The following is a 25,154-nucleotide window of genomic DNA, read 5'->3' on the forward strand; positions in this document are numbered from 1 at the left end:
GTACCCATCTGTGCACACACAGACCCATACATGTCCCAATATGTGCACACACAGACCCATATCCCATATGTGTCCATATGTGCACACACAGACCCACACACGTACCCATACGTGCATGCACAGAACCATATGTGTCCATATGTGCACATATGGACCCACACACGTACCCATCTGTGCACACACAGACCCATACGTGACCCAATATGTGCACACACAGACCCATATGTGCCCATAGGTGCACACACAGACCCACACACATACCCATATGTGCACACACAGACCCATATGTGCCCATATGTGCACACATGGACCCATGTGTCCCAATATGTGCACACACAGACCCATATGTGTCCCAATATGTGCACACAGACCCACACACGTACCCATCTGTGCACACACAGACCTATACGTGCCCCAGTATGTGCACACACAGACCCATATGTATCCATATGTGCACACACAGACCCACACATGACCCAATATGTGCACAGAGACCCACACATGAACCCAGTTGCACACACACACACTGCCCCACCCACGTCCCCATATGTGCACACCCCCAGAGCTGCATGCAGACGCACCCCACACCACGCAACCCCCCAGAGCTGCACACCCATGCACTCACCCCCCACACACACACGTAGCAGAACACCCTGCAGCCTTTAATAGCAAACGCAGCACTGCCGGAGCGGAGCCATCCATCCCAGTCAATAGCAGAGCGTCCCACGGGGCTCTGCGCACCGCAGTGCCCGGCGCCATCCCAGGGCTCGGTGCTCCCATCCCGCTGTGCCCCATTGGGCCTTATGGGGCGGAGGCTGTGGGGCTGTGCTGCTCCTCGGGCGTCCTGTGGGGATGAGGGGCAGCAGAAGGATGGAGCACATTTGCTCGCAGTGCTGCTGGGCGGCAGACGTGGCCGCCATCCCATCTTACGTCGTGAACACCTCCTCCTCCTCCTTCTTCCCCTCCTCCTCCTCCTCCTCCTCCTCGGGCTCGCGGTACAGCTGATAGATGGAGTTCCTCTGCTGCTCATCCAGGGGCAGGTAGAGGTCTCGGAGCCACTGCGGTTCGTCCTTCACGCGCTCTGCAAAGCGCGATGCCTGGAAGCAGCAGGGAAGGGGACACGTCAGCGTGGGTGCAGCTGTGGGGCACGGCTATGGGGCAGAGCACGTCGGCATCACCTGCGCCCCGCTGTTCCCACGCCATCGGGGTGGCAGCAGCTCCCGAAAGGGCCTGAAAAAAGGGGAGAAAAAGGAGAAAAAGTGGAGGCGGGCGCTCCCTGCATGGGGTCCCTAATAAACAGGCCCAGAATGCGGGCACGGGGTTGGGGCGCTGGGTCAGTTTGGGGGGCAATGGATTCGTTACCGTCTCCACCGTGACTTGCTGGTGCTGTGGGGCTGGGAGGCGGCTGCGGGTTTGGGGCAGCAGACCTGGGGGTCGAGGAGAGAGGAGTCCCAGCATCAGGACGTGCTGCTCACGTGCTGCAAAGTGGGGCTGTGTGGGCATGCACTGCGCAACGGGGGGAGCGCGGGGCTGCTGGGGCAGCGGCAGAGGAGAGCGTGGCAGGAGGAGCTGTGGGGCTGGGGGGATGTGGGGCTGGAGAGCTGTGAGGGTGGAGCAATGTGGGGCTGGGGAGCTGTGGGGCTGGGGAGATGTGAGGGTGCGGAGATGTGGGAGTGGGGAGATGTGAGGGTGGAGCAATGTGGGGCTGGGGGAATGTGAGGGTGGGGAGGTGTGGGGCTGGGGGGATGTGAGGGTGGAGCAATGTGGGGCTGGGGAGCTGTGAGGGTGGGGAGATGTGGGGCTGGGGGTATATGGGGCTGGGGAGGTGTGAGGGTGGGGAGATGTGGGGCTGGGGAGATGTGGGGATGGGAGGATGTGGGGCTGGGGGGATGTGGGGCTGGGGGGATGTGAGGGCGGGGAGGTGTGGGGCTGGAGGGATGTGGGGCTGGGGGGATGTGGAGACGTGGGGGGAGATGTGGGACTGGGGAGGTGTGAGGGTGGAACAATGTGGGGCTGGGGGGGTGTGATGTCGGGGAGGTGTGGGGCTGGGGGGATGTGGGGCTGGGGGGATGTGGGGCTGGGGGGATGTGGGGCTGGGGGAGGCTGTGATGACGGCCCCAGAGGAGCCGGGGAAGGAAAGCCGTGAGGCGCAGCTCGGGATGGGGCACGGCCAACTGAGCTGTGCAGCGTGGGATATCAGCCCCACATCCCCCACGGCGCCCCCGGATGCTGTGGGGCGGACAGATGTGCACTCTGCCCCCCACGCTTGGCTGGGGGGAGCGCCGTGCCCACCTCGATGAGACAAATGGCAGTGAGGTAAGCGGTGATGAGGAGACACACCGACACCGCCAAGACGACCCTCCTGCTGGAGCGGTGCGCTGCGGCCCTCTGGGACAAAAAGAGAGAAAACCGCAGGGACGGAGCAGCCGTCCCCACTGCCACCCCATCGGGGTCCCACTGCCGTCCCCTGCGGGATCCCCCGGGCTCTGCCCTACCTCCCCACCGCGGCTCCTGCCCTCTGTGCCGACAGAGCTGTTCCCCACCAGCGCGCACTGCGCCGCGGGTCTCTGCCCGCCCAGCAGCCCCAGCAGCCGCCCGGTGTGCGCCAGCAGCTTCGCGCAGTTGGGCTGCAGGTGGGGCAGGCGGCAGTCCTTCCTCACGGCTCGTGCCACGCGGGCGACGAAACCCCTCAGGGCTCCGTTGGGGACCACCGGGCGCAGGCAGTGCTCCGCTTCGCTTTCAAAGAGGTCTCCTTCTATCGCTGCGTCCTCATCCTCCGCGCCGCTCGGCTCCCCGGCGAGGTGGGCTCCTGCCTTTGCTTTCGGGACGCTGCGTGCCGCGGGTCTCGGCAGCTGCGAGGCGATGCTTTGCTGCCCGTCCTTCAGCTCTGTTGCTGGCAGACGGAGTTTTCTCCCCCCGTGGCCGCCCTCCCGGCCCATACGCAGAGCGCTGCGCAGCTGCTGCCTGCGTGGCTGCTGAGGGGAACGGGAGCTCCTTCTGGAGATGCGATTCCCGGAGTCCCCGAGGTCCCCATCAGCGCCGGGAGGGCTCAGGACGACACGAAGCGTTACGGTTTCTCTGTCTCCGAGTGAAGAATTGGTGGGGTTGGGGCGCAGCGCTGCGCTGCACTGCGCTGCTCTCCTCAGTTCTGCCCGCAGCTCCGCTGGGGATTCCGCCTGAGCTGCAACAGCAGGAGAGCACATCAGGGCACGGCGGGTGCTGGGGCTGCTGCGGAGTCCGGGACGGCACTGCTGCAAAGGGAACGCGCTGAGCCCGCAGCGGGGAGCGTCTCCCAGCCCTGCACTGCAGCTGCACTCACAGCTGTGCCTCTATCAGCGCAACGTGGTTGGGAGCATTGCAGATCACGGAGCTGTTGGGGCCTTTCTGCTGCGCAGCCGATGGCAAACGGGACACGTGGGGATGCCCTGGCCGTGCAGCGAGGTTTGCTCGCCCTCATCCCGCTAGCAAATGGGTCGCCCGGAGCAGAGCACCGCCCCGTCTGTTGGTAGGGCTGTGCTATGCCATGCTGGGGTGACCCTGGGGGGGATGTGTGGGGTTTGTGAGCAGGCTGTGCCCCCCCTCCTTGGGAACAGCGCCGGGCACGCACGGCTTCCTCTGCTGAGCGCTCTGTGTGTGTTGGAGGCCGGCGTGTTTGCTCAGCCCTGCAAGCCACCTCTCCTCCCCATAGCACTGACGGCAGATCGGTGCAATGCGTGTGTCCAGCCCTTGTTTTTGTTTCCAAGCACTGTTCTCCAAAGGGAGGACTTTGTGCCCGTGGCTCGGGGGGCACATTCCGACCCCCCAACTCCCACCGGAGCCACGTGGGGGCAGTTAAAGGCTTTGCACGGACGGAGCTCCTCAAGCCGCGTTGTTAAGCCACGTTCGGTGCCCGTGGGATCGTGTAGGAGGGAACTCACACAACGCAGCCGTAATACAGCACCTCCCAAAGCCGGGAGGAGATCAGGTGGGACTGAGGAGCCCACCCCGGCGGGATGTGGTGCTGGAAGCCTACCGCAGTGCGGGCTGCTGGCACACAGCTCCCTGCCCTGGAAGCGGACTCTCCTGCACAGCGTCTCGGCAGCACGGCCCTCCTGGCAGAGGCAGCAGGCAGCAGCTCGGGGCACTCTGCTGCAGAGAAAGGGGAGAGAAGCTCTGTTTGTCAACGTGCATCAGCTCAGTTTGCACGTAGCGGATCTCAGCGCGGCTGGGGGTGCTCTGCACAGCCTCCCCCCAGCCCTGCGCCCCACGGACAAAGCTGCTCTCCGGGTTTCTCAGTGAGGTTCCGTGCTTTCGTTTTACCTTTGAAAGCGGAACCGAACCCCAAATGCAATCTGAAACAGAAGCAGGCCCAGCCATCCGGCCCGCACCGCTGCCTTGACTTAAAACTTCCCTTTGGAAAACCCGAAACAGTGAAATTCTGACTGCCAGCAGGCAAATCCGGGGGTCCTCAATAAGAAATGCCGAACTTCAGGCTTGTGGGGTGGGGGGCGTTGTGATTGAGGGCTGAGCTGTGTGCTTTCCCAGGCAGAGCACGTATTGCAGCACCGCATTCTGCTGGCAGCCCGGCCTCTGTGTACTCACAGCATCTCCAAACGGGCCGCGGTCAGGAGGAGGTTGAGCACTGTCAGCCGTGACACACGCGTTGCTCCCAGGTCACTGCGAGGGTTTGGGAAAGCACATGGAACTTTGCAAGGCACCTTATGGGAAAGAACCCAGGCCCTCGTGCTGCTCCCGGGGCTCCACTTCTGCTCGTTAGACAGAAGTCGTTCATAGCCTCACTGCTTCCAGGTGCTCCCAGTCATAGGATTGAAGCAGAAGGGTTTTTCCTCCCTCCCCCCCCCCCCCCCCATTTGTGTCCCAGCTCTTTGGTCGCTTTGCAGATGGGGCTGTGCTGAGGACACCCCAGAATTTGTCCTTTGCTTTGCTGGGAGAAGTGATTTCCTACCTCAGAAGAGACAGAGTTATGCATTAACCCACTCGAAACGAGTCGGTGCTTACAGATAACTGACCGCCGGCAGCTGGAAAAACGACGCGTCATCGATCACAGACAGTGGGTTGTGGCTCAGGATCCTGGAAAACAGCAGCAGATCAAAGTGAATTTCCACCAGGTCGCTGCCAGGCCGCCCCGTGATCCACTTCTCCTTTTCGCCAGGCTTCACGTTGCGATATCAGAGAGCTGTGTGTGCTGCATGTGATGCTGAGCTACACCTACATCCCCTTTCCAGGTTCCTCCATCCCATATGGGCGGGGTGAGGATGAGGATTCAGCCTCATCATGGGTGACAGATGTGGATTTGGCCGAACCGTTCCGACTCCAACCTCCCCAAAGAGTTTTCTTTCAAGTGGAGAACAATTTCAGCCCGGAGATAAAGAATTGGCTGATGTGTGAGGAAGGGCCTGGGCTGAAGGTGCAGATGGAACAGATGGGGTGAGCCACAGAATACAGCAGGTCCCGATCGTCTCCAGCTGAAAGAGAAGGAGTGTTTCTTCTTGAAAAGTGGCCCTTTCTTTATGTCTGTGAGGCTTTGGTGGGCAAAACGCCCTGAATTCCTTTGGGCCCAGATGGAAACTGTGACCCTATCCTTGGAAGGGCTCCTTGGCTGTGGATTACATCGTGTTTCTGTAGGCATCGAAGGAACAGACTGCGGATGAGTTTGAGCACCTTTGCTTTTAAATGCAGGTATGCAAAGTGCTCTCCGCAGTGCCACCGTGGAGTCCCATTCCCATCCACCTTCAGAGCTTACAGAACTTACACTTTCTGTAGAAACTGCACCCCATGCCATGCCTGGAAAGTGTCCTTCTGGATCCGCGCCATGAGATTTCCACTGAGGTTCCTGGGGAGAAAGAAATGGACCCGGTGTGTCCCACAGGAAGCTGGAGCTGAGCCGCGCTGATCTGTAGGAAATATGCAAATCCGAGGCAGAACGGGGAGGAAACTGCTGCCTTCTCGTTCTTTCAACCTGTCAAGGAGAGGAAACGAACTGCACATGTGCTTCATCTATTTCTGTTCCAGGGTACGGTGAGCCTTCAGAAAGCCATGGCTGCATTTGGGCAACCGCGCTCAGCTCACCCTGCTGTGCGTCGCGGCCGTCCGCACCGACCCCTTTAGCTCAGCTCGTGTTTAGCAGAAGAAACTGCCATTATTCCGACAATAAAGAACATTCCCCAGCACATGGGGGGCTACAAACGCAATCAGACCTCAGCAAAGAGACATTTTTACGACTCACAGAAGCTGCAAGAAAGGAAGTGGCTCAAAAGCACGTCCCTCAATCGACTGGATTTTATTGCCGGATAAATCCCTGTTAAAATTAGAACACGAAATGTTGGTTACATTTGCACCGTCGTGTTTACTTTCCCTTGCTTTGACAGCATATGTGTTTCATGGCTCTAATTTCACATAGTGCTTATATCTGATACCGGCGATGTGTAACCTGCCATAACCCTCGTGCCTGGAGGTGGCTTTCATCTCCGTGCTTTTTTTCTAGCTCTGATCCCACCAGAATTGTTTCGAGGCTCAATTCTCCCCTATGACAGATTCTTTAGCAGCCAAGGAAGCACTTGCATGGACCACAACCAAGCGTGTGCCCCTCTGGATGCACCCAGAGATGCAACCTCTGTGTAAGGTTCAGGGGACGTGGGCTCTGGGCACGGGGAGGGACACAGGCAGAGCAAGCAAGCTGAGAGCCTGTCCTGAGAGTGATCAGCTCTGCAGGGCTCTGTCTTCACTGCAGTAATTTTCCATCCAAACCTTAGCAGAAGCGAGGCACGTATGGATGGGTTTTGCCTTGTTTTGGTGATTGCCACACCTAAACGGTCCTCAGATAAAGCTAGAGGCAATCTCCAGGTCATGGGGTGGGATTGACCGTGAGTCACCCGGTGGGGAAGGGCAGCAGCCTCCCCATCTCTGGGAGGTTTGGGGAAATTAAGGTTGCACCACAGCCCCACAATGGATCCTCCCACCAGTCACTACTGCAGGACTGTGGCACCGTGTTTTGCTGAAACAATGGGGGAATAAAGGACACTTGCATGGGGAGGGGGACAGAACCAGTCTGCACATACAGATGCTTCAGCAGCAGCAAACCCTCCAGCGAATGCCTCTTCACCGCCCTCAAATCATTGTCCTGGAGAATTCTGCAATGAAACAAACAGTCGTTTACTGCTACACCAGGAGGAGGAGGCACTCCCCCGAGCTGCTGAAGCCAGCTGTATCCTGATTACTGATTAATTAGGCACAGGGATGGCCCTGTCTGACTGGCACCATTAGCCTTCCCCATAGCTCAGAGCATTTTGACCACTCATGGAAGTTAGGGGGCTTCTCATCCCTCCTTGCTGAGCAGCTCAGCTCCAAGCTCACGTGGAAATGCTTTGTGTGCGTGCTTGTGTTTCTCACACCCTCAGCTCAGAGAAATAATGTCTGGATTGAAACTATCTGAACTCCTGACATTTAAAATGAATACTTACAAGTGCTCAGCCCACGGGTATTCCCTCCACGCTTCTTTTTCAATGGAAGAAATAGAGTTGCTGGTGAAATTTCTGCAAGCAAATGAGAGTCATATGACTGTGATTGCTAAAAGGTCTGCAAAAAATAGTCTGCAGAAAGACTGCTTGCAAATCATAGAATCGTTCAGGTTGGAAAAGTCTTCTAAGGTCATTTTCCTACCACCAATATTGCCACTAAACCACATCCCTCAGTGCCACACCTCCTCTTTCCATCAGCCCCTCCATGGAGGGTGACTCCCCCACCCCCTGGGCAGTCTGTGCCGATGCATCACCGCTCTTTCTGAGAAGAAACGTTTCCTCACATCCAACCTGACCCTCCCCAACACCACCTCTCGTCCTATTGCACCGTGCCCCGTGTCAGAGCTGCTTCTATCATTAGCACGAGGATTTCAGTCAGTCCTTTAATGTTGTTATGCATAAATTCCTCTTTCCCATTCCATCTCACTGCTTCCTTGGAAAATGGGTGTCCTCCAAGGTGAGGCATGGAACACAAAGCCCCGTTCCCCTGCAAACTACTCACAGCACGGACAGGGCCCAGCGGCGGGTGGCCCGCGGCACCGCGTCCATGGAGGCTCGGCTGCAGTCCAGCAACCACCGGTGACAGTGGCAGGAGGCCGGGCACAGGGCTACAGGCTTCCCTGGGGACAGAGCCGTCACCAACGGGAGCACCAGGAAGAGGAAGAATGGGTGGTGGGGTTGGGGTAGAACCATGGTGTTGCCACCATGGTCGCCGGGCAACCAGGCTGCAGGACTCAGGTCTGCACAGGCCTCAGGTGTGTGTAGGCCTTGGGCCCGTATAGGACTTGGGTGTGTGTAGGCCTCGAGCATGTGTAGGCCTCAGGGGGGTGTAGGCCTCAGATATGTGTAGGCCTCGAGTATGTGTAGGCCTTGGGTCTGTGTAGGCCTCAGGTGTGTGCAGGCCTCACGTGTGTGTGGGTCTTGAGTGTGTGTAGGCTTCAGGTGTGTGCAGGCCTTGGGTGTGTGTAGGCCTTGGATGGGTGTAGGCCTTGGGTCTGTGTAAGCCTTGAGTGTGTGTAGGCCTCAGGTGTGTTTAGGTGTGTGCCTTGGGTGTATGTAGGCCTCGGGCTTGTGTAGGCCTCACTGCACCTCATGGCTCCCAGGGGTGGCTTTGGGTCATTTGGGTGGCTCTGTCCTTCTGTGAGTGGCAATGCCCCTCAAAAAAAGCACGCGAAGAACGATCTTGCTGTGTATATGGTGTCCTTGAGGTGAAGGCAGCCCCACAGCCATGGGATCCCTGCGCTGGGATGGGATCTTTCCATTAGGCTGCTGCTTGGAAGATCAATTATTAAACGTGCCAATAGGACACAGGCTTTAATTTCAAGTCGGCCCAACTATTTCCAACTTGAATAATAAGCAAGAAGAAGCCTGGTGATTAGCAGCTGTGTTTTGTTAAATTAAGCGTGCTGCAATTCTCTCCTTTCACTCTCAGTGCTTCAGACTCTCAGGCTCTCTCTTTTTCCTTGAGCTCTCCCATTTTTCTTCTGTGCCAAGGGCGGGAGGCAAAACATCTGAGCAGGGTTTGTTATGAAGTGATCATTCCCTCCCCACCGTGAGCCCTTCAGATCTTTGGAGGTGGATGGACATTCCCATTGAATTCACTGCCCCAAAGATTCACACAGCACACAGAGTTACAAAAGAAAAAAAAAAAGTTTACTTAATTTAATGAAAAACGTGTTCTAAGTTAAAAAGAATCTTTGCTTTACATCATAGTGATGTCCCAACTGTTCAATACCTCAACACAGGGCTGAGGTTTGTCTCTCTAAGAGAAACTTCACCCAGAAGAGTATTACTTTTAAGTACCACAGCTACTCCTGCTGGTGTGACATCTCTCACCGCCTCTGGCTTTCTCCTGCTGATCAGAGCTAACCCAAACTGCACGCTCTCGCTTGTTCATTTTATTTTTTTCTGAGTGCTATCCACATCTGTTATGCTGTCTAAATAATAACCACGTAGGTAAGCTGGCTTCCATATATAGTTGACCTGGATAGGCTGACAGGAAAACACTTTCTCTCCAGAAACAGCATACATTTTTGGGCCTAATTTTAGTAACTGTAGGTCTGTTGCCCATTTCTTTCACTGTTCTGCTGTATTTGGAGAAAAATAAAATGTTGCATATGAGGTAGATGTCATTGCACAGCTTTAGACTTTCACTCCTAATCAAACTTTTGGAAGTGATCTGAAGGCAGACCTGCACTAATTAGATGGCACCTCCCACACAGGGAGCTCATCATCCAGAGTCAGGTCAGACAGAACTTCTTCTTCGAGGTCAAATGGTTCCAAAGGCAATTCACTGACCTGGGAAGAGAAATCCAAGCGTCAATTTTATCTCCTCAACAGATAAAACAAATCGGGTGGACATGGGTGGTTTCAGACACAAAAACACCTCCTGTTTTAGTTACACTTCAGTAAGAAAGGAAGATTGTTCCTCTGGACAATAGGTGACTCAGCGTCATCAAAGGGAGGAATGTGTCACAAGGTTCATTAGCCACTTCCTTCATGCAAACTGCAGGAGGAATTGGACACTGTGCTGTGTGTTGCTGCTGCATCACGTGAGAGCGATGCTTGCTTTCAAAAGAGCACAGTGTTTCCGAGCTGAGAACCAGCTGAGGACTGGCAGAGTGAAAAAGCTGGCGTTCAGAATTCATCTCACTGAGTTTGGTGACAACAAATGCACGGCACCTGTGTGTCTTTGTTGGTTGCATGCTAACAGCTCTCACAATTACCTGCACGGACTTCACCCAAGCTTTTAGCAGTCATTCCCTGGGGTTGGGATAAGTTTATGAAGCGCATTTCTAGATGGGGAGTTTTACTGAAGAACTTCATAAAAAAATCATTCGATTTAACCTACTGTAACTTCACTGGGATTTCCACTTTCACAGATACTGTGCAAATGCTGAATGTCAGCTGCTGTTACCTGAACAAGCCCCTCCAGTTCCTCCTCTGTTAGGGAGTCTGTGGGCTCCTCTGCAGCATGGTTGTACTCCACAGCCACTTTACCACTCTCTGAAAGGGAACACGCAGACAGAGACATGGTTACTGCGTGCGGTGACACTAAATCTACCCTCAGCTCCATGTGGGGCAACTCTACTTCATTACTGCTGCAATCCAAGAGTGGAGGAAGGACAGAGCTGAAGGGTTTGTCACGTTAATTACAAGGTACAGAGGAAAAGAGTGGTGGTTACTGCATTGGGTAATGCTGCTTCTTTCTCTGTCTTCTCTGTAGAAAACCAAAATGTTCTGACTGAATGGAATGGAAACTGAAAATGAGGATACAGAACGTGTTAATTACTGGGCTCTGTATACGTGATGGACCAGAAGGCAAAAAGCATTGCAAAATATCTGCGTCCAGAGACCCACCCTTCTAAGGAATGCCTTAAAGAATCCCGGGGAGGAAGCTGGCAGGTTAATTAAATCCTGCTGAATTTAACAAAGCTCCTGCTCAGATGGTTTGCTGTATCACAGCGTGAAGTGGTGCTCAGTCTGGAAGTCCTTCCTTTGTGAAATGAGGAAGGTGGCACTGACCTCATCACATGAGGGTCCCTCCCGAAGTTGAATGTGTTAAAGGCTGAAGTACTCAGTGATCACATAATTCAGTGTCATCTGAAAGCTCAGAAAATGCTGGATGTGAAAACATATCCAGCAGTCCCTGGGTAGGCACAGAGCCAGATTCTTTAACTGAAATCTCAGACAGTAGCCCCAGAGATACTGAAGACAACCGAAGGGCAGGGACTACTGAGTGCTTGTTTAATCCCAAACCAGGCCTTACCTAAAACCACAAGGAGTATCTTCTGAAAGGCACTGGACAAAGCTTTGCCGACTGCGAGCTTCTGAACTCTTCTTGTGGCTGTGACAAACTCCAGAGGATCTACGCCCGTGAAACAGCACGTTAATTAAGATGGCAGCCTGCAGATGAAGCCCATCAGCTGCATGGCGCTGGGAAACAAAATCAAACAGCCCAAACGAACCTTCACCACTTTCGACGTCTGCCTCACTGAGCCCAACTCCCCGCGTGCGCACCCCGTGGTTGGGCAGCGTTACTTCCACAGCACACAGGTATCTCACAGATCGCTTCTTTCCCACTTCCTCATTCTCATCATCAAAGCCAGACACGTTCTGCAGCTGTTGGGAAGGCCACAAGTAATTATTTGAGATTAAAGAGGAAGGGGGTATTGTGACTGAGCAGCCACAATGTGGTACAGAGCTCTTCTGCACAGAGTGGCGGCACGTGGTGGAGGCAAAGTGGGGATGCTGACTGCTTTGACCCTATTTTAGAAATGTTTCATAGTCTCAGTCACCTCAGGAACTCAGCACACGACAACAAGCTCTGCCACAGCTTTATTCACTGCATGAAAACCCACTGCTCTCATGTGCCCCAACAGAAGCCCAGCCAATGCCCTCGCCCAAAGCAATCTTCCCTCCTCAAGCTTTCAAAATAACCCCAAATTGCAGTTCCTGTGGCTGTCCTCGTTATTTGCTGACTGCAGGACAATTCTGTTCGCTCCACCAACTGTTTTTTTTTCTTCATGAATGAGGGGAATGTGGAATATGGGAGAACGAGGGGAAGGCTGACGGATGAGTGACAAGGATGTGGCACAGAGGGACACGGTTCAGCGGGCACGGTGGCAATGAGCTGATGGATGGACTTTATGATCTCAGTGCTCTTTTCTGACCCTAATGGCTCCATGAGTGGGCATGCTGGTGATGGACTGATGATCTCAGTGGTCTTTTCCAACCTCAAAGATTCTGTGATTCTAAGACTGTAAAGGGCTCCTTACTGTGATGATGCGGCTGGACCAGCCGTTAAAGCCAAGGTAGTGGTTGGCCAATTCCTGGCACTTGTTGCTGTTGAGAGCCAGGACTTGCTGCTGAAATCCCTTCTGCTTGGTGCAAACGCAAACCTGCTCAGGAAAGAAGCAAGCAAGTTAGCACAGGGAGCATCACTCAGATCAACAAATACACCCAGAGCTTCTACCCTACTGCTGAAAGTCCCGGTGCTGAGTGGTGGCACAGCGTGGCCATCCTCCTTACCTTCAGTGGAGAGTTCTGAAACAGCCTTTGCCCGTTGCACGCGTGCTGGGCTCTGCTGGCGTCTGCAGCTGAGTAGAACTTGATGATGGCATAGCAGCCAGGCCCCGCCACAGCAGCATTGCTGTGCACTCGCACCGAGTAAAGCAACCCAAATTTTGAAAACACTGAGAACAGGGAATGCTTTGGAAACAAAACCCAAAACAACACAAAAACACAAACAACAAACAAACCAAGAGAAAAAAGTGTATTTTATAGGACATCCATGGGTAACCCGGGGCTGACCAGCTCCTACCCCCCTGCCCTCCTGCTTCGTGTGGGCACACCGCTCTGCTGAAGCTCAAACACTTTGCATGCAGGTTGGCAGGGTTTTACTGTGGCTCTCAGACACTTTACTGCTCTCTCAGTGGCTTTGCTTTGCAGACCACAGGGGCACAAATCTCCCTCCCCTCCCTTGGGATTGCCCAGAATGCCTCAAGGAAGTTAAAATACGATCAAAGCAATAGAAGACAATGCGAGGTGGGGGTGAGGGTAAAAATTACATTCGCATGAAGGGAATGTAGTTGGAGAATTGGTCAGTGCAGACAGGGAAACCGGGGCCTTGTCTCTAGGGGGGAGAAGGCCCTGCAGGTCCCAGCCTCACCCTTCAGCACCAGGGGTCTGGGCCCCACTCCTCAGCCCCAAGAGGGGTTCTGCTCCCCAAACACAGCTCTAGCCCCCATCCCAGACCCTTCCCCAGGCTCCTGATCCCATCCTCAGGTCCTGATCCTCATCCCCATTCCCATCCCCATCCCTGGCCCCAGCCTCATCCCCAGGCCCAGTCCCCAGTCTCAGACCCAGGTCCCAACCCCACCCTATCCCCAACCCCAGGCCCTGACCCCAGCCCCAGACCTCAAGCCCAACCCCAGGCCCCGACCCCAATCCTAGGCCCAGGCCCTGACCCCATCCTCAGACCCCAGTCCTAGGCCCAGGCCCAGGCCCTGACCCCATCTCCAGGTCCTGACAACCCCAGGCTTCGATCCCCATCTCCCCATCCCCATCCCCAGGCCCCAACCCCAATCTGAAATCCAGCCCCAAGCCTCGACTCCATCCTCAGGCGTAGGCCCCATCCTCAGGCGTAGGCCCCGACCCCAGGCCCAGGCCCCGACCCGCATTACAGGCCCAGGCCTCGCCCTGCATCCCCCCCAGCCCCATCCCCCGACTCCATCCCCAACTCCAGGCCCCAATCCCATCCTCAGCCCCAGGCCCCCACCCCCAGGGCTAGGCCTCAACCCCATCCCCAGGCCCCGACCCCGACCCCGACCCCGACCCCGACCCCATCCCCACCTCCAGGCCCACCGTGGGCTCCAGCCCCCAGACCAGCAATGTCTGCGCGCTCCCCGCAGGCACCCGGAACTCCAACACCTCCGCCATGCCCGGGCCCCCCTCCTCCCTCCCCTTTGCCCGGCCCTGAGCCCGCCCCGAACCCGCCCTATATCCCCAGCCAGCAGACAGCAGGCAGAGCTCAGCGCTGTGGGGTTTATTCCTCGTGTTTTTGGTGACGGGGAGGAAGGAAGGGGGGGGGGGGGACAGGGCCGTCAGCCATGGCGCAGGCACAGGGCCTCAGATGGTGCAGTTGCTCTCTCCGAAGCGCCGGCACTTCATCACCTTCAGGTAGGTCTCCACTTTGTGCAGATCCTTCTTGAAGCAGGACAGCAGGCCGTAGTTCTTCAGCAGGGCGTCCTCGTTGCGCAGGTGGATGTCGAACTTGTCGTAGGTGGGTCTGAGGAGCTGCGGGCCCCGCGGGCTGCGGTCCTCCAGCTCCTGTGGGACGAGAGGGCTGCGGCTGAGCGAGGGGCTGCTGGCAAAGTGATGCTGTCTTTGCTCCAGTTTTCTAGTGGGCAGAGCTCTGACCCAGCCCTGGCCGTCGTGGAGCTGTGAGCTGCACCCACTGCTCACCCCGCGTGGCTCGGAAGAGTTTGGGGTAAGTAAGCAGCAGTGGAAGGGATGGAGATGGTCTGCGTATCGGTTGTCAGCACCTGCGCTCGTATCAGTGGACAGTAAGATCTGGAAGTGGTGCTGCACATGGAGCTGCAGCTGAAGTGTCATGGAATCACGGCGTGGTTGGGTTGGAAGGGGCCTCTGAGATCATGGAACCATGGAATGATGACATGGTTGGGTTGGAAGGGACCTTAAGGATCACAGAACCATGGAATCGTGGCACCGTTGGGTTGGAAGGGACCTCAAGGATTGCAGGGCTGTGGAATCACAGCACAGTTGTGTTGGAAGGGATCTCAGAGCCCCCCCGTCTCACCCCCTGCCATGGGCTGGGTGCCCCCCACCAGCTCAAACTGCCCAGGGCTCCATCCATGGCCTTGGGACCTCCAGGGATGGGGCACCACAACTTTTCTGATCGAAAATGTCAGGACGGAGGGTTTGTTTGCTCCCAGGCCTGGCTTTTCTAGTTATTTAGGGTCTATAAGACATAAACAACTGTCCAGACTCATGTGGCATAGATGTGGGTTTCTAGCTGTGGTGATGCTGAACACATCCAAGAAAGGATTCTGACAATAAGCAGCGTCATTCAAAATAACAAAGCAAAACTTCATCATAGAGTTATTAAGGTTGGAAAGACCTCCAAGATCCCAAAGCCCAACCCCAACCCACTCCCGCCGTGCCCATAACCACGTCCCTCAGTGCCACATCTCCACGTCCCTGGGACGCCTCCAGGGACGGTGACCCCCCCACCTCCCTGGGCAGCTGTGCCAATGCATTAAGAGTGACCTTTCTGAAGAACACTCTCCAGCTGCTCGTGGTCTGGGTGCTGTGTTAATCCAAATGTCAGGTAAGAGAAATATCAGAGCGCAGGCTTCCATCAGTACGCAGACCTACCCTCATCAGGGCTTGGATCCCTTCTTCCAGGTCCTTTAGTTTCTCAAACACTCTGTCTGAGGTGCCAAAAACCAAGTTGTTCGTGAACACCTTGCTTAGGTATTGCACGGGGGTGAGCCAGGACTGGATGAGAACCAGTGAAAACCGAAGCAGCTCCATGTCCTGAAATGACAAAGGGATTTCAGAGCTGTGCAGGTGAGGTGTTCTGCAGTGCTGCTGCATGCCCTGCTCTCCCTGAAGCAGCCCAGAGGCAGCTCTGTAAGCTGAGCACCACCACTCAGACTTGAGTCTGTTTTCTTAGGACTTTATTTAGGGTGGGAATATGATTTACTGCCCAACCCGTGTCATTCTGCATGCAGGGTGTGAAAAGTAAGAAGGCATTTCTCCTTCTCAGGACTGATACCACGTGGAGACCCTCTGTTCCATAAAACAGTGCTGTGTTTACCCAGGGGAGACAACTTACTGACTTCTGCTGGGCGTCATCCTTCCCCGTGGGAGCTGGGATGGTTTCTGAGTAACAAAACGCAGCCTGGGAGTTTTTGTTGGTGTACCTCTGGTCCTCCGGAATATAGGTGCGTTCCTGTGGAGACATCCCAAATGCACTCAGGTCGTGTGATAAGAGAAGAGCACGGACTCTTTCCTCACTCTTTCCTGGCAGGTTGCTCTTTGCAAGAAGGAAACGTGGGACGTGATGTGCATCCCTGTGCAGGACTGGCAGGTGGGAAAGCAGAGCCCACGTGTTGGCACAACACCTACTGGTCTTAGAGATTGCTCTCACTGAAGGGTTGAGGTGAGCACAGAACACATGGACAGGAGGAGGTGACTCCTTGCAGGAGGAGGCAGAGAGCTGTGAGGAGGACAGGCTGGTCGGTCATCACCTGTCCTACCCTTTTAAGACCCTTTCTCCTCCTCAGGAGGCACCGATAGCTGAAAAGTCTCTGCTTGCAGGAATTTATGCAGGGTGGGAAGCCGTGGCACGGTCCTGGAGGCATCAAGCTAATGAGGAGATGGCCAACACTTACGAACTCTTTATATGTCTCGGCAGCCAGGAGGTGGAGGTGCTGAGCCCTCAGCACAGCGTTGGCAAACAGGTTGGAGAGGGGCATGGCAGGGAAGGTGGCAGCAGCTTCCTGCGGCAGTCCCAGCGTGACCACAGCGATGAGGAGAGGAGAAAACCACGAGCCTACAGCAGAGCGGAGAGGAGAGGGGTTACCCGTCCTTTGGTGGCACCTGGGGCTCAGGGTTGTGTCCACCTGTGAGTGCAGCCCTCCACACAAGCCCACATGTTGCTCCATGTGGGTCCGTCCCTTTATTTTCCCCTAAGATGCTCATGTTTTTTGGTAGGTTTCACCTTCCTGAGCAGAGCACGGTACGCTCTTTGGCGCGTGAGCCAACAGGATGGAGAGCAGTGGGTGAGGACTGGGAACAGCTCAGCTGAGCCTATTTGCACCGTGCTGCTGCCATGGCACGGTCTGCCTTCACTGGGGTGAGAAGTGGCTGCATTACCTGCGCTGTGGCTCTCTGGGACACACCTGTAGGATCTGGAGGTCACTGTCAAGCCTGAAGGTTATTAACCCTCGACATCCAGCTCACATGAGTGTCCGCTTACAAAAGTTAATCTCAGTAGGGTTTAACTTCAGTGGAGGAATGCCCTGGAGCCTGCAGGACTTGGACAAGTGCAAGGGGTTGAAATTAGGTGATCTTTGAAGTGCTTTTCAACCCAGGCCATTCTATGAGTCTGATTAGACATCATCCTGATCTCCGTTTTAAAGCCTTGGAACTGAGTTTTAATATCCCTGGCAACACATATGATAGCAATCACCATTACAACTCTGGTTTGCCTTTGTCTTCGTATTCTGCAGCTCATTCCTGCCCCCTGTCAAGGTTAGGCTCAGGGTTACCTGAGTCAGCTCATGGTTTGAAGTTGCACTGTAGGGAAGGAGATCCTTTGTCACTGATCTGTAAGTTGCCACATTTTAGTTCAGAGCTGGCTCTGCGTGTGTACAGCCCACCACAGCACACCCCACCATCATATCCCATCACCCAAAGCATGCAGCAGCATTGGAACACCCATTAGAACTGAGATAAAGCAAAGTACCTGGAGCCATTCCTGCCGGGAGAGTTGCTCAGGTGTTGCTTGAACGTTTCCTCCTTTCATCCAGGTGATGATAACAGGTGAGACACCCCTTATATAGCTGGGGGTCTGTTTAAAATGGATGGGGGTGCTCGTGATCACTGCCACCTCTCCATATCCCCTCCTTGCATAAATGCAGATGTGTTCGCCATGGTGCTACCTCATTGTAGTCATTTATACGGAGATGGAAAGGTTGGGGAGGATGTTTGCCTGGGGATAAAATTAGTGCTGAACTTTTTCTTCATATTCTGCTGTTTATTGCAACCAGAGGTTTTATCACCATTGAAAGACCCATCCCAAATCTGTTCTGTGCTTACGTGGGGGAATTTCTCACGCAGGTAGAAAATCCACCTGATTTTCCTGCTTGGTTTTTCTGCCCCACGGTTAACAGGGCTGCCAGGGCAGTGCAGGGGACTTCTGGCTTAGAGCAGGTGGGATGGTTTCCCATTCAGTGGGTTAGAGCAGGATGGATGTTGTCACGAGCTTCACAGGCAGTGCTTGCTTGGATCCACTGCAGAACCCGATGGCAGAGCTCTGGTGGGTTTCCCACCTCCTCAGTTGGATGAAGCTATGGAGTCTGGCAATCACAGCGATCCCAGAGCCTTCTGCTCTTTGCTTGACGTGAATGAGAACAAACTGGCAGTCAGCTGCTTTCTTCTTTTGCTTGGTAGGAATGATAGCTCTGGATTAAGCAGAGGACTGGTGTGGAAAGGAGGAAGAGAAGAAGGGGAAGAGCAGAAGTCCCAGCACACCTATCCCTGAGCCGCACGAGGTAGAACGTGGGATGGACAACCACAGGAGGGCTTTCACTCCCCATAGGGAACTAACAGCACTTTGCCCCCCTGGCTGTGGGTCCGACCTGCCCCTGGTTTGGCTCTGATTTCCAAGAGCAGCATCATCACCGGAGCACAGGGTGTGAGAGCTCGTTAATAAACGAGCTGTTCCGAGAAGCCCCGCGGTGTTTGCGCGCGTAAATGTCAGTCCCCAGAGGAGAGGGAACAGTGGGTCCTGCAGCTATCAGGTATCCGGTCACCCAATAGCCAGCAACATCTGGGGGTGTTTTTCTGCTCCAGGTCGTGTTTAAATATGTCCATGTTTGTCAGAGGTGAGCAGAGCAGCGGGCACCCCAGCTCTGCTGCTGGTAGTGACGATGCCACAGCAGCGGCACTGAGCCCCACTGCACCGCTGCCCTGCCGCCCCTGCAGCTCTGTCAGTAAAAGCATGGCATGCTAAGACAACATTTTCTATCTTGCAGCCAGGAGATGCCATGTTCCAGGCTGTGCACTGCGCCAGGGGGCTGTTTTGTTTCCCCTGCTTGCATTCAGTGGGGCAGAAGGCGGTGTGTGACTGAGATTGCATGCCACTGGCACAATGACAGTTGCATAAGCAGCTCTCAAATATCAGCTTGGCATTCTTCTGCCTTTCACGTGCCCACGTGTGCAACCCAAAGGATCATGTCAGAAAGCAGCACGACGCTCAGTAACCTCCAAAATGCTTGTATTTGAAAGAGGGAATCCTTCCCCTTCCCCTTCCTTTCCCCCTTCCTCTTTCCCCCTTCCCTTCCCTTTCCCATTATGTCCTTCCCTTCTCTTACCCCCTTCCCCCCATTCCCCTTTCCCTTTCCTTCCCTGGTGGTCCCACATCCACTTGCTTTGCTGTGAGCACCCCAGCAGTGTTTGGACAGAGGAGGCAATGTTTCCTGCAGGTGTGTGTGTGTCCAACCACCCCCCGACGGTGGGATACAAACCAGGCAAAATCAGTATAAAACTAAAACAAAACCCTTCTCTCTGCTTCCTTGAAGCCAATCTGAGCGCTTAACACCACGCAGAAATGCAGAAATATTTATTTGCTTCTGGCATTTCAAAGGAAGCTGAGGCCCTGTGCTGAGAGCAGCCAGGCAGCAGAGCGGAACTGGGGTCACCGAAACTGCTTTTGTCACCAGCGGTTTCCTCTCCAGGTGCAAACTGCAGCTCCTGTGTGTCTGCGTGGCTCTGTTCCGTCGGTTGGGTCAGTTGTTTTCACAGAGCACAGAAAGCAGTTGGGAACTGGGAGGGCTGAAATGCTCTCCTTTCTCTCCCATTTCATCGCTGGGAATGGCATGGAGGGGTGAGCCCCGCTCGTCCTGAAATCCTGCCCAGCTTGGGAACCAGGGCTCGCTTCTCCCTGCTGAGCAGCCCTGTTTGCTCACAGTTTCCCCTCAACCTTTGCAGGCTGTTTCAGGAAGCAGCACAGTCCCATCTGCTTCTCCTTGGGGCCGAGGTGCAGTGAGCCGCACGGTGCAGCTACTCTGCAAAGGACCTTCTGCCCGGTGCCACCCCCCAGCACCCCCGGCACCAGGACTGGGCACGGTACAACACAGCTCGGATGCCTGCAGGTGTGCAAGGTGGGAATTCACCCATCACCTTTATTAGGACTTGAAAGAGCAGTTGGACGTTCGCGTCCCGCTATTTACATCCTTCCCATTGGTTCTGAGATTGCCCCTCACCAAAGGGACATCCCTGAGACGCAGCTCCTGCCTGGAGAGGAGCAAGCCCTCTGTGTGCCCGTTGTCTCCCCGGTCTTTCCTAAAGTCTCTGGGATAAAACGAGGCACTTGTGGAGGATCCTCCATTCTCAGACAGCAACCAACTTGGCCAACATCCAGCTTGGCCAACTGGACGTATCTATGGCTTGAGAGATAACACAGTGGCCCCAGATCTACCAGCCCCATGGTGCTGCTCACCATGGCTCCCCTGCTAGGAGCATGGGGCTGATGGTGGGGTCTCACAGTCTGGCAGGGTCCTTGCAGCATGGGGGGAGATTGCATGTGCCCGTGGGGTCACCAGCATAGCACCTTGGTGGCATTAACCATGCCACAGCTCAGCACCATGGTGTGGGGCTGCCTGGTGTTTGGGGCTGCTGGACTCTGAGGTTGGTTCCTAATATCTACATAGGGTTTTGGGGTTCAGCAGTGGGGCAGGAAGGGCAGCAGCCAGGGCAGGACAGTCTTGCTGGGCACAGCCTGGATGCAACCAAGCAAGAGCTGAGGGGCAGCAGGACCCGAGCTCTGTACAAGGCAGCTGGAAGTGGTGGCACCGAGTCCTTGGAGGTCCGTGGTGGCACGAGGACCCTGGAAGTCCATGGTGGCACAAGTATGGTGCTGCCATGGGGTGGTGTTGCCAGTGCCATCCTGGTGGTGGGTGCAGCACCCCTCACTCCTCTCCTGGGTGCTCCCCGACCGTCCATTTGGCCTTCATGTCCCGGAAAGGAGTGATGTCCTCGTAGGTGGCAATCTGCTCCACCTCCAGGCCCTGCACCAAGAAGGAGGAGGTTGGGAACAGGGAACCCCCAGTGGGGATCCATCCCCAGAGTGTTCCCCCAGGGAAGAGGACAGCTTCTGGGATGGGAGGAGGCAGTAATAGGTGGGTGAATGTGCTTAGAGCTTGGCTTGGCTGTATCAACAGCCCTTTATGGCCAACGTGAATCAAACACTGGGGATGAACGTGCCCCATGTGCCCTACAAGGACTGGTGGCAGACACCCAGGAGGGCACAGCTGCCTAGTCCAAGGGTCGAGGTGATTTTGTAGAGGTATTTCTACCATTCATGCAGCATTACCTCATAGGTGTGGTCTTCCTCAGGCCTTTCCTTTCTGTCACCCTATGGAGAAGAAAGACACAGGCTGAGTGTCACCAGCACAGCATGCTGTGGGGTCCTCCATCCCCTGCCCCAAGGCCAGGTCCCACAGCTCCCACAGACAGTCCCACACACCCCATGAAATGCTCCCATTCAGTGGCCCCAACCACAATCTCTGTCCTCACTAACCTGCCCAGGACATGGGACACTGCTGGGAGAATGGCAATGGCAAAACCAGGGACAGTCCCGCTACGGGAGATGCTGTCGCTCACCTTTTCTAGGAAGAGGAGCATGGGGACGCTGATGAAGATGACCAGCAGGATGGTCTGGATGATGATGATGGTGTCCTTCAGCGTGTTCCTGTTCTGGATCTGCTGGATGTTGCTGCGACCTGGGAGCAGCAGCACAGGGAGAACCCCAAGTCCCATCTCTGTGCTGGGCTCCCAGTGGGTGAGGACACGGGAGGGGACTGGGACAGTGTCCCTTGGGGGAGAACAGAGCATTGCAACCTGCTGGGGCTGGCATCAGGGGCTGGCTCCACTATGGGATGTCCTGAGCAAGACCAGGAGCGGGTTTTATGTGGTTTATGTGAGGAACACAGTCCCTGGGATGTGTCTATGGGATGGGCAGACTACATGTAATGAGCCACCTGCTGTGTGACGGAGCACCCACTGCTGTATCTGAAGCCCATGTGAACAAGCCCATGTGGACAAGCCCATGTAGGACAAGCCCATGTAGGACAAACCCATGTGGACAAACCCATGTAGGCCATCCCAGATAGAATGGCGCACACCACGTGTCCAACACAGGGAGAGCCGGGTGCACAGGAGCGTGATGTAGGGTTTACAGAGTTGGGAAAAAGGTGGAAAAAAAAAAAGGAGAAAAAAGTGATGGAAGTGATGAGACCCCCACTCACTCATCACTCTGATCTCCGTCCCACATGAGTTTGGCTGCCTCTTCTCCTCCGTGAGGTTCTTGCTGTCGCACACGTAGATGCCGTTGTCCTCGTAGCTGATCCTGGAGATGGTGAAGCTGATGCGGTCATTTGTGTTATTGATGCTGAAGCGATCGGAGCTCTGATCCAGCACGTGGAACTCCTTTCCATTCCCCAGCGCCTTGTACCACTGCATGGCGTGGGGCTGACTGGTGTAGCAGATGAAGTGGACGGATGTGTTCTTCTTGGCAGCAATGTAGCGTGGGTGCTGCCACATCCCGACGCACTCGCTGCCTACGGGGGACACGGGTGGGCACGGCAAGCCAACAGGCTTTGAGTGCAGACTTAGCTTTCTATGGGAACGGCTTCAACAGGATGGCTTCTTGGTGCTCCCACCCCTCTCTTTCTGCACCTCATTAGGCCCAGCGTGCTCCCAAATTACAGCCCAATTATCAGAGAGGCAAAGCGGATCCAGCTGTGCAGATGTGGGGCTGGGGATGTGCCGTGGAGGAGGGCACAGCCTGGGGAAGGGCTTTGGGGCACCTCCAGCTCTGCTGGGGGATGGGCAGCCCCATGGATGGGAGGCACCGTGGGGACGCGGGGAAGAGCCTGACAGGTTGGAGGTGTTACCTGTTCTGTTACTGGTGCTGTTCCCGTCTGTTGGGATCCCACCTGCAGGATTGAAGAAGGAGCTTGAGACAGTGGACAAGGGTCCGTGTAGGACAAACCCATGTAGGACAAACCCATGTATGACATGCACATGTAGGACAAACCCATGTAAGACAAGCCCACATGGACAAGAACATGCAGGACAAACTCATGTAGGACAAGCCCTTGTAGGACAAACCCATGTAGGAGAAACTCACGTAGGACAAACCCATGTAGTACAAACCCGTGTAGGACAAACTCGTGGATAAGAACTTGTAGGACAAATTCACGAAGGACAAACCCATATAGGACAACCCATGTAGGATGAGCCCTTGTAGGACAAACCCATGTGGAACAAACTTATGTAGGACAAGCCCTTGTGGGACAAGCCCATACGGGACAAACCCATGTGAAGAAGCCTACACAGTACAAGGACAATGTCTGACAAGCCCATGTTGACAAACACACGTAAGAAATCCTAGATGGGATGACAGGTACTGTGCATGCCCACCCCACACGGGACAGCGTGCTTCGGAGCATCAACCAGGACATATGAGTGCAAACCCTTCTACGTCCACCCCATCTCCTGAATTTCCTCTAGGTAAGCAGCTTTCTGGTTGACATCCCACCCAAACCTGCCTTTGCTACTAAAGCTGGGGACCCCCAGCCCCACAGGCACCCCCGTTCCTCTTGCTGCAGCTGGGCAGGAAGCACAGCTCTGTTTATCTCATCGCTTCAGTGCCCACCTCCATCTGCTCACTGCCAAACCCCACTGATTCCTCCCTGTGCAACCCACAGAGCCTCCAAAGCCCAAGTCCCTGTTGCAGCGGGTCTCTCAAAGCCATGCCAAGAGCCAAAGTGAAACCTGGTGTCCCCAAACCCATGTGGGGCTCAGATGGGCAACCAGCAGATAGATGCCCTCTGGGGGAAAGACCCTCAAGGAAGGACCCCCAGTCCGAAGATGGGGTGGGAGCTGCTTCAGGGTTTGGTGGTTCCCTGCACTGAGCAGGAGGGGGAGGAAGGGGACAGGAGCCACATCCCGGCTTGGAACACTGATTCTGCAGTGATGGAAAGCCCAAACAGTTCCACCCCCAAAAGTCTTTTTGCTCCCATTTCTCCTCCTCTCCTTGGTGCTCAAGCCCATGGAGCAAAGGCAGGTGGCTTGGCTGCATCCTCAGCAAGGTGTTGGCCTGATTTCTTCCCATACTCTGATCTCTGAGGGTCATAAATGGTGAAAAAAAACATGTTTTCTGCCCCGTGGCCATGAAGGCTCCGCTGCTCCCAGCTGCTCCCAGCTGCCCACCAGCTCCCATCACCACCCCTCCATCACCCATAGGCAACCTTCACGCGTGACCACAAAGTTCGAAGCAGATCCATTTGGATGTGGTTGGCTGGATGGAATCCCGTGGTGCACAAAGCGTAGGGACGCGTGGCACCGTCGGCTCTTCCTCACTGCTACGACCCTCTGCAGCGCGGAGCCCGCACTGGTGCCTACCTGCAGCCACGGCCATCAGCCAGAGGTTGACCTGGAGCACCCACAGCCTCCTGCAGAAATCTCCCATCTTCTCACTGCAGGCAGCAGGGCAGCATCCAGCTGCCAACCTTTGCACCGCGGTGCTCCGACCTCCGCAGCCGAAAATGGCGAAGTGCTGCTCTACGCACGACGCTGCCTTTCCTGCTCATGTAAATGGGCTGCGGCGGGGACTTTCCTTGGGGGGGTGGTTTTGAATGCAGTGCAGACGCTGGGGGGGGCCGTCCCTGTGCTTGGCAATGCCAACCCTGGGCTTGCAAAGCTATGCAGGGACAAGAGCCAGTGCTGTCCCCGCAGGGAGCCCAAGCGAGGCAGGATTTGGGAACAGACTGCCCAGGGAGGTGGGGAAATCACCATCCCTGGAGGTGTTTCAGAGTTATGGAGATGTGGCACTGAGGGACGTGGAGGATGGGTTGGGGTTGGCCTTGGAGATCTCCAGCCTGAATGATGGGCACAGTGGGATGGGTTGGAGTTGGACTTGGGGATCTTGGAGGTCTTTTCCGACCTTAACAACTCAGAGAATGAGCACGGTGGGATGGGTGCACCTCCAAGAGCCCCAAGTCCAACCCCAACCCATCCCCACCATGGAATCATTCAGATTGGAAAAGACCTCCAAGATCATCAAATCCAACCGTCCTTTCCATCCTGAATGACTCTGTAAGTGGGCACAGTGGGGATGGGTTGGGGTTGGACTTGGGGATCTTGGAGGCCTTTTCCAACCTTCACAGCTCTGTGATTCTGTTTGGGGACGTGGTTTAGTGGGCATGGTGGAGATGGTTGATGCTTGGACTTGGTGATATTAGAAGTCTTGAAGATTTCAGTCTTTCAGTCTTAAGGATTTTGTAATCGTATCGTTCTATGAGTGCACATGGTGGGGGT

General features: G+C 55.3%; 4 protein-coding genes and 2 long non-coding RNA genes across 25 annotated transcripts; 2 read left to right on the forward strand and 4 right to left on the reverse strand.

The window, feature by feature from the left end:
• Positions 1 to 641: 641 nt before the first annotated feature.
• Positions 642 to 8,327, reverse strand: LOC101748951 (leucine-rich repeat-containing protein 37A-like). Of its 2 annotated transcripts, none has more exons than XM_040653435.1 (14): positions 8,020 to 8,327; positions 7,461 to 7,532; positions 7,059 to 7,130; positions 6,227 to 6,298; positions 5,753 to 5,833; positions 4,999 to 5,070; positions 4,582 to 4,656; positions 4,013 to 4,125; positions 2,496 to 3,181; positions 2,293 to 2,388; positions 1,363 to 1,427; positions 1,179 to 1,230; positions 931 to 1,097; positions 642 to 844 (listed from the first exon to the last, which is right to left on the reverse strand). In XM_040653435.1, the coding sequence occupies exons 1-14, from the start codon at positions 8,325 to 8,327 to the stop codon at positions 802 to 804; spliced, it is 1,974 nt and encodes a 657-aa protein (XP_040509369.1). In that variant the 3' UTR covers positions 642 to 801. The 2 variants fall into 2 exon arrangements, with proteins under 2 accessions (XP_040509369.1, XP_024999853.2); XM_025144085.2 differs by having other exon boundaries at positions 4,013 to 4,128.
• Positions 8,152 to 10,951, forward strand: LOC121107702. Its single transcript, XR_005842038.1, has 2 exons — positions 8,152 to 8,272; positions 10,744 to 10,951. It is a non-coding gene; the product is annotated as an uncharacterized LOC121107702 (long non-coding RNA).
• On the reverse strand, positions 9,149 to 13,983 carry RDM1 (RAD52 motif containing 1). 3 transcript variants are annotated; one of them, XM_015299306.4, is made up of 7 exons: positions 13,884 to 13,983; positions 12,549 to 12,728; positions 12,296 to 12,418; positions 11,486 to 11,639; positions 11,287 to 11,385; positions 10,435 to 10,523; positions 9,149 to 9,815 (listed from the first exon to the last, which is right to left on the reverse strand). In XM_015299306.4, exons 1-7 carry the CDS (start codon positions 13,956 to 13,958, stop codon positions 9,714 to 9,716), a joined length of 822 nt encoding a protein of 273 aa, XP_015154792.2. In that variant the 5' UTR covers positions 13,959 to 13,983; the 3' UTR covers positions 9,149 to 9,713.
• Positions 13,984 to 14,050: 67 nt separating this feature from the next.
• GH (growth hormone) lies at positions 14,051 to 17,557 on the reverse strand. The gene is given in 5 exon segments (NM_204359.2): positions 14,051 to 14,348; positions 15,417 to 15,578; positions 15,880 to 15,996; positions 16,439 to 16,599; positions 17,515 to 17,557. Coding segments are annotated over 5 exon segments (651 nt in total). The 5' UTR covers positions 17,525 to 17,557; the 3' UTR covers positions 14,051 to 14,147.
• LOC107055278 lies at positions 14,105 to 25,095 on the forward strand. Of its 17 annotated transcripts, none has more exons than XR_005842028.2 (7): positions 14,105 to 14,301; positions 14,415 to 15,611; positions 15,776 to 15,988; positions 16,075 to 16,671; positions 16,761 to 17,591; positions 18,222 to 18,322; positions 19,761 to 19,897. It is a non-coding gene; the product is annotated as an uncharacterized LOC107055278 (long non-coding RNA). The 17 variants fall into 17 exon arrangements; XR_005842037.2 differs by having other exon boundaries at positions 16,761 to 16,982; XR_005842029.2 differs by having other exon boundaries at positions 18,806 to 19,793.
• CD79B (CD79b molecule) lies at positions 19,911 to 24,387 on the reverse strand. The gene is made up of 6 exons (NM_001006328.3): positions 24,240 to 24,387; positions 22,727 to 22,768; positions 22,079 to 22,390; positions 21,435 to 21,553; positions 21,145 to 21,186; positions 19,911 to 20,839 (listed from the first exon to the last, which is right to left on the reverse strand). Exons 1-6 carry the CDS (start codon positions 24,304 to 24,306, stop codon positions 20,741 to 20,743), a joined length of 681 nt encoding a protein of 226 aa, NP_001006328.3. The 5' UTR covers positions 24,307 to 24,387; the 3' UTR covers positions 19,911 to 20,740.
• Positions 25,096 to 25,154: the final 59 nt, after the last annotated feature.

This window comes from Gallus gallus, chromosome 27 (assembly GCF_016699485.2).
Source record: "Gallus gallus isolate bGalGal1 chromosome 27, bGalGal1.mat.broiler.GRCg7b, whole genome shotgun sequence".
Lineage (NCBI taxonomy): Eukaryota > Metazoa > Chordata > Aves > Galliformes > Phasianidae > Gallus > Gallus gallus.

Coding starts and splice junctions, on each gene's coding strand:
- RDM1 (XM_015299306.4), bottom strand. CDS start 13,958: ATGGCGGAGGTGTTGGAGTTCCGGGTGCCTGCGGGGAGCGCGCAGACA. Junction 12,419..12,548: donor TTCAGAACTCTCCACTGAAG/GTAAGGAGGATG, acceptor TTTCCTGAGCAG/GTTTGCGTTTGCACCAAGCA. Junction 10,524..11,286: donor GATACTCCTTGTGGTTTTAG/GTAAGGCCTGGT, acceptor GTTCCCTTTCAG/AGAGTGGTAAAGTGGCTGTG.
- LOC101748951 (XM_025144085.2), bottom strand. CDS start 8,327: ATGCTCGAGGCCTACACACACCCAAGTCCTATACGGGCCCAAGGCCTA. Junction 7,131..7,460: donor TACCCGTGGGCTGAGCACTT/GTAAGTATTCAT, acceptor GTTTCATTGCAG/AATTCTCCAGGACAATGATT. Junction 2,389..2,495: donor GCAGGAGCCGCGGTGGGGAG/GTAGGGCAGAGC, acceptor TTTTTGTCCCAG/AGGGCCGCAGCGCACCGCTC.
- CD79B (NM_001006328.3), bottom strand. CDS start 24,306: ATGGGAGATTTCTGCAGGAGGCTGTGGGTGCTCCAGGTCAACCTCTGG. Junction 22,391..22,726: donor CAGCACCAGTAACAGAACAG/GTAACACCTCCA, acceptor TGTCCCCCGTAG/GCAGCGAGTGCGTCGGGATG. Junction 21,554..22,078: donor GACGGAGATCAGAGTGATGA/GTGAGTGGGGGT, acceptor TGCTGCTCCCAG/GTCGCAGCAACATCCAGCAG.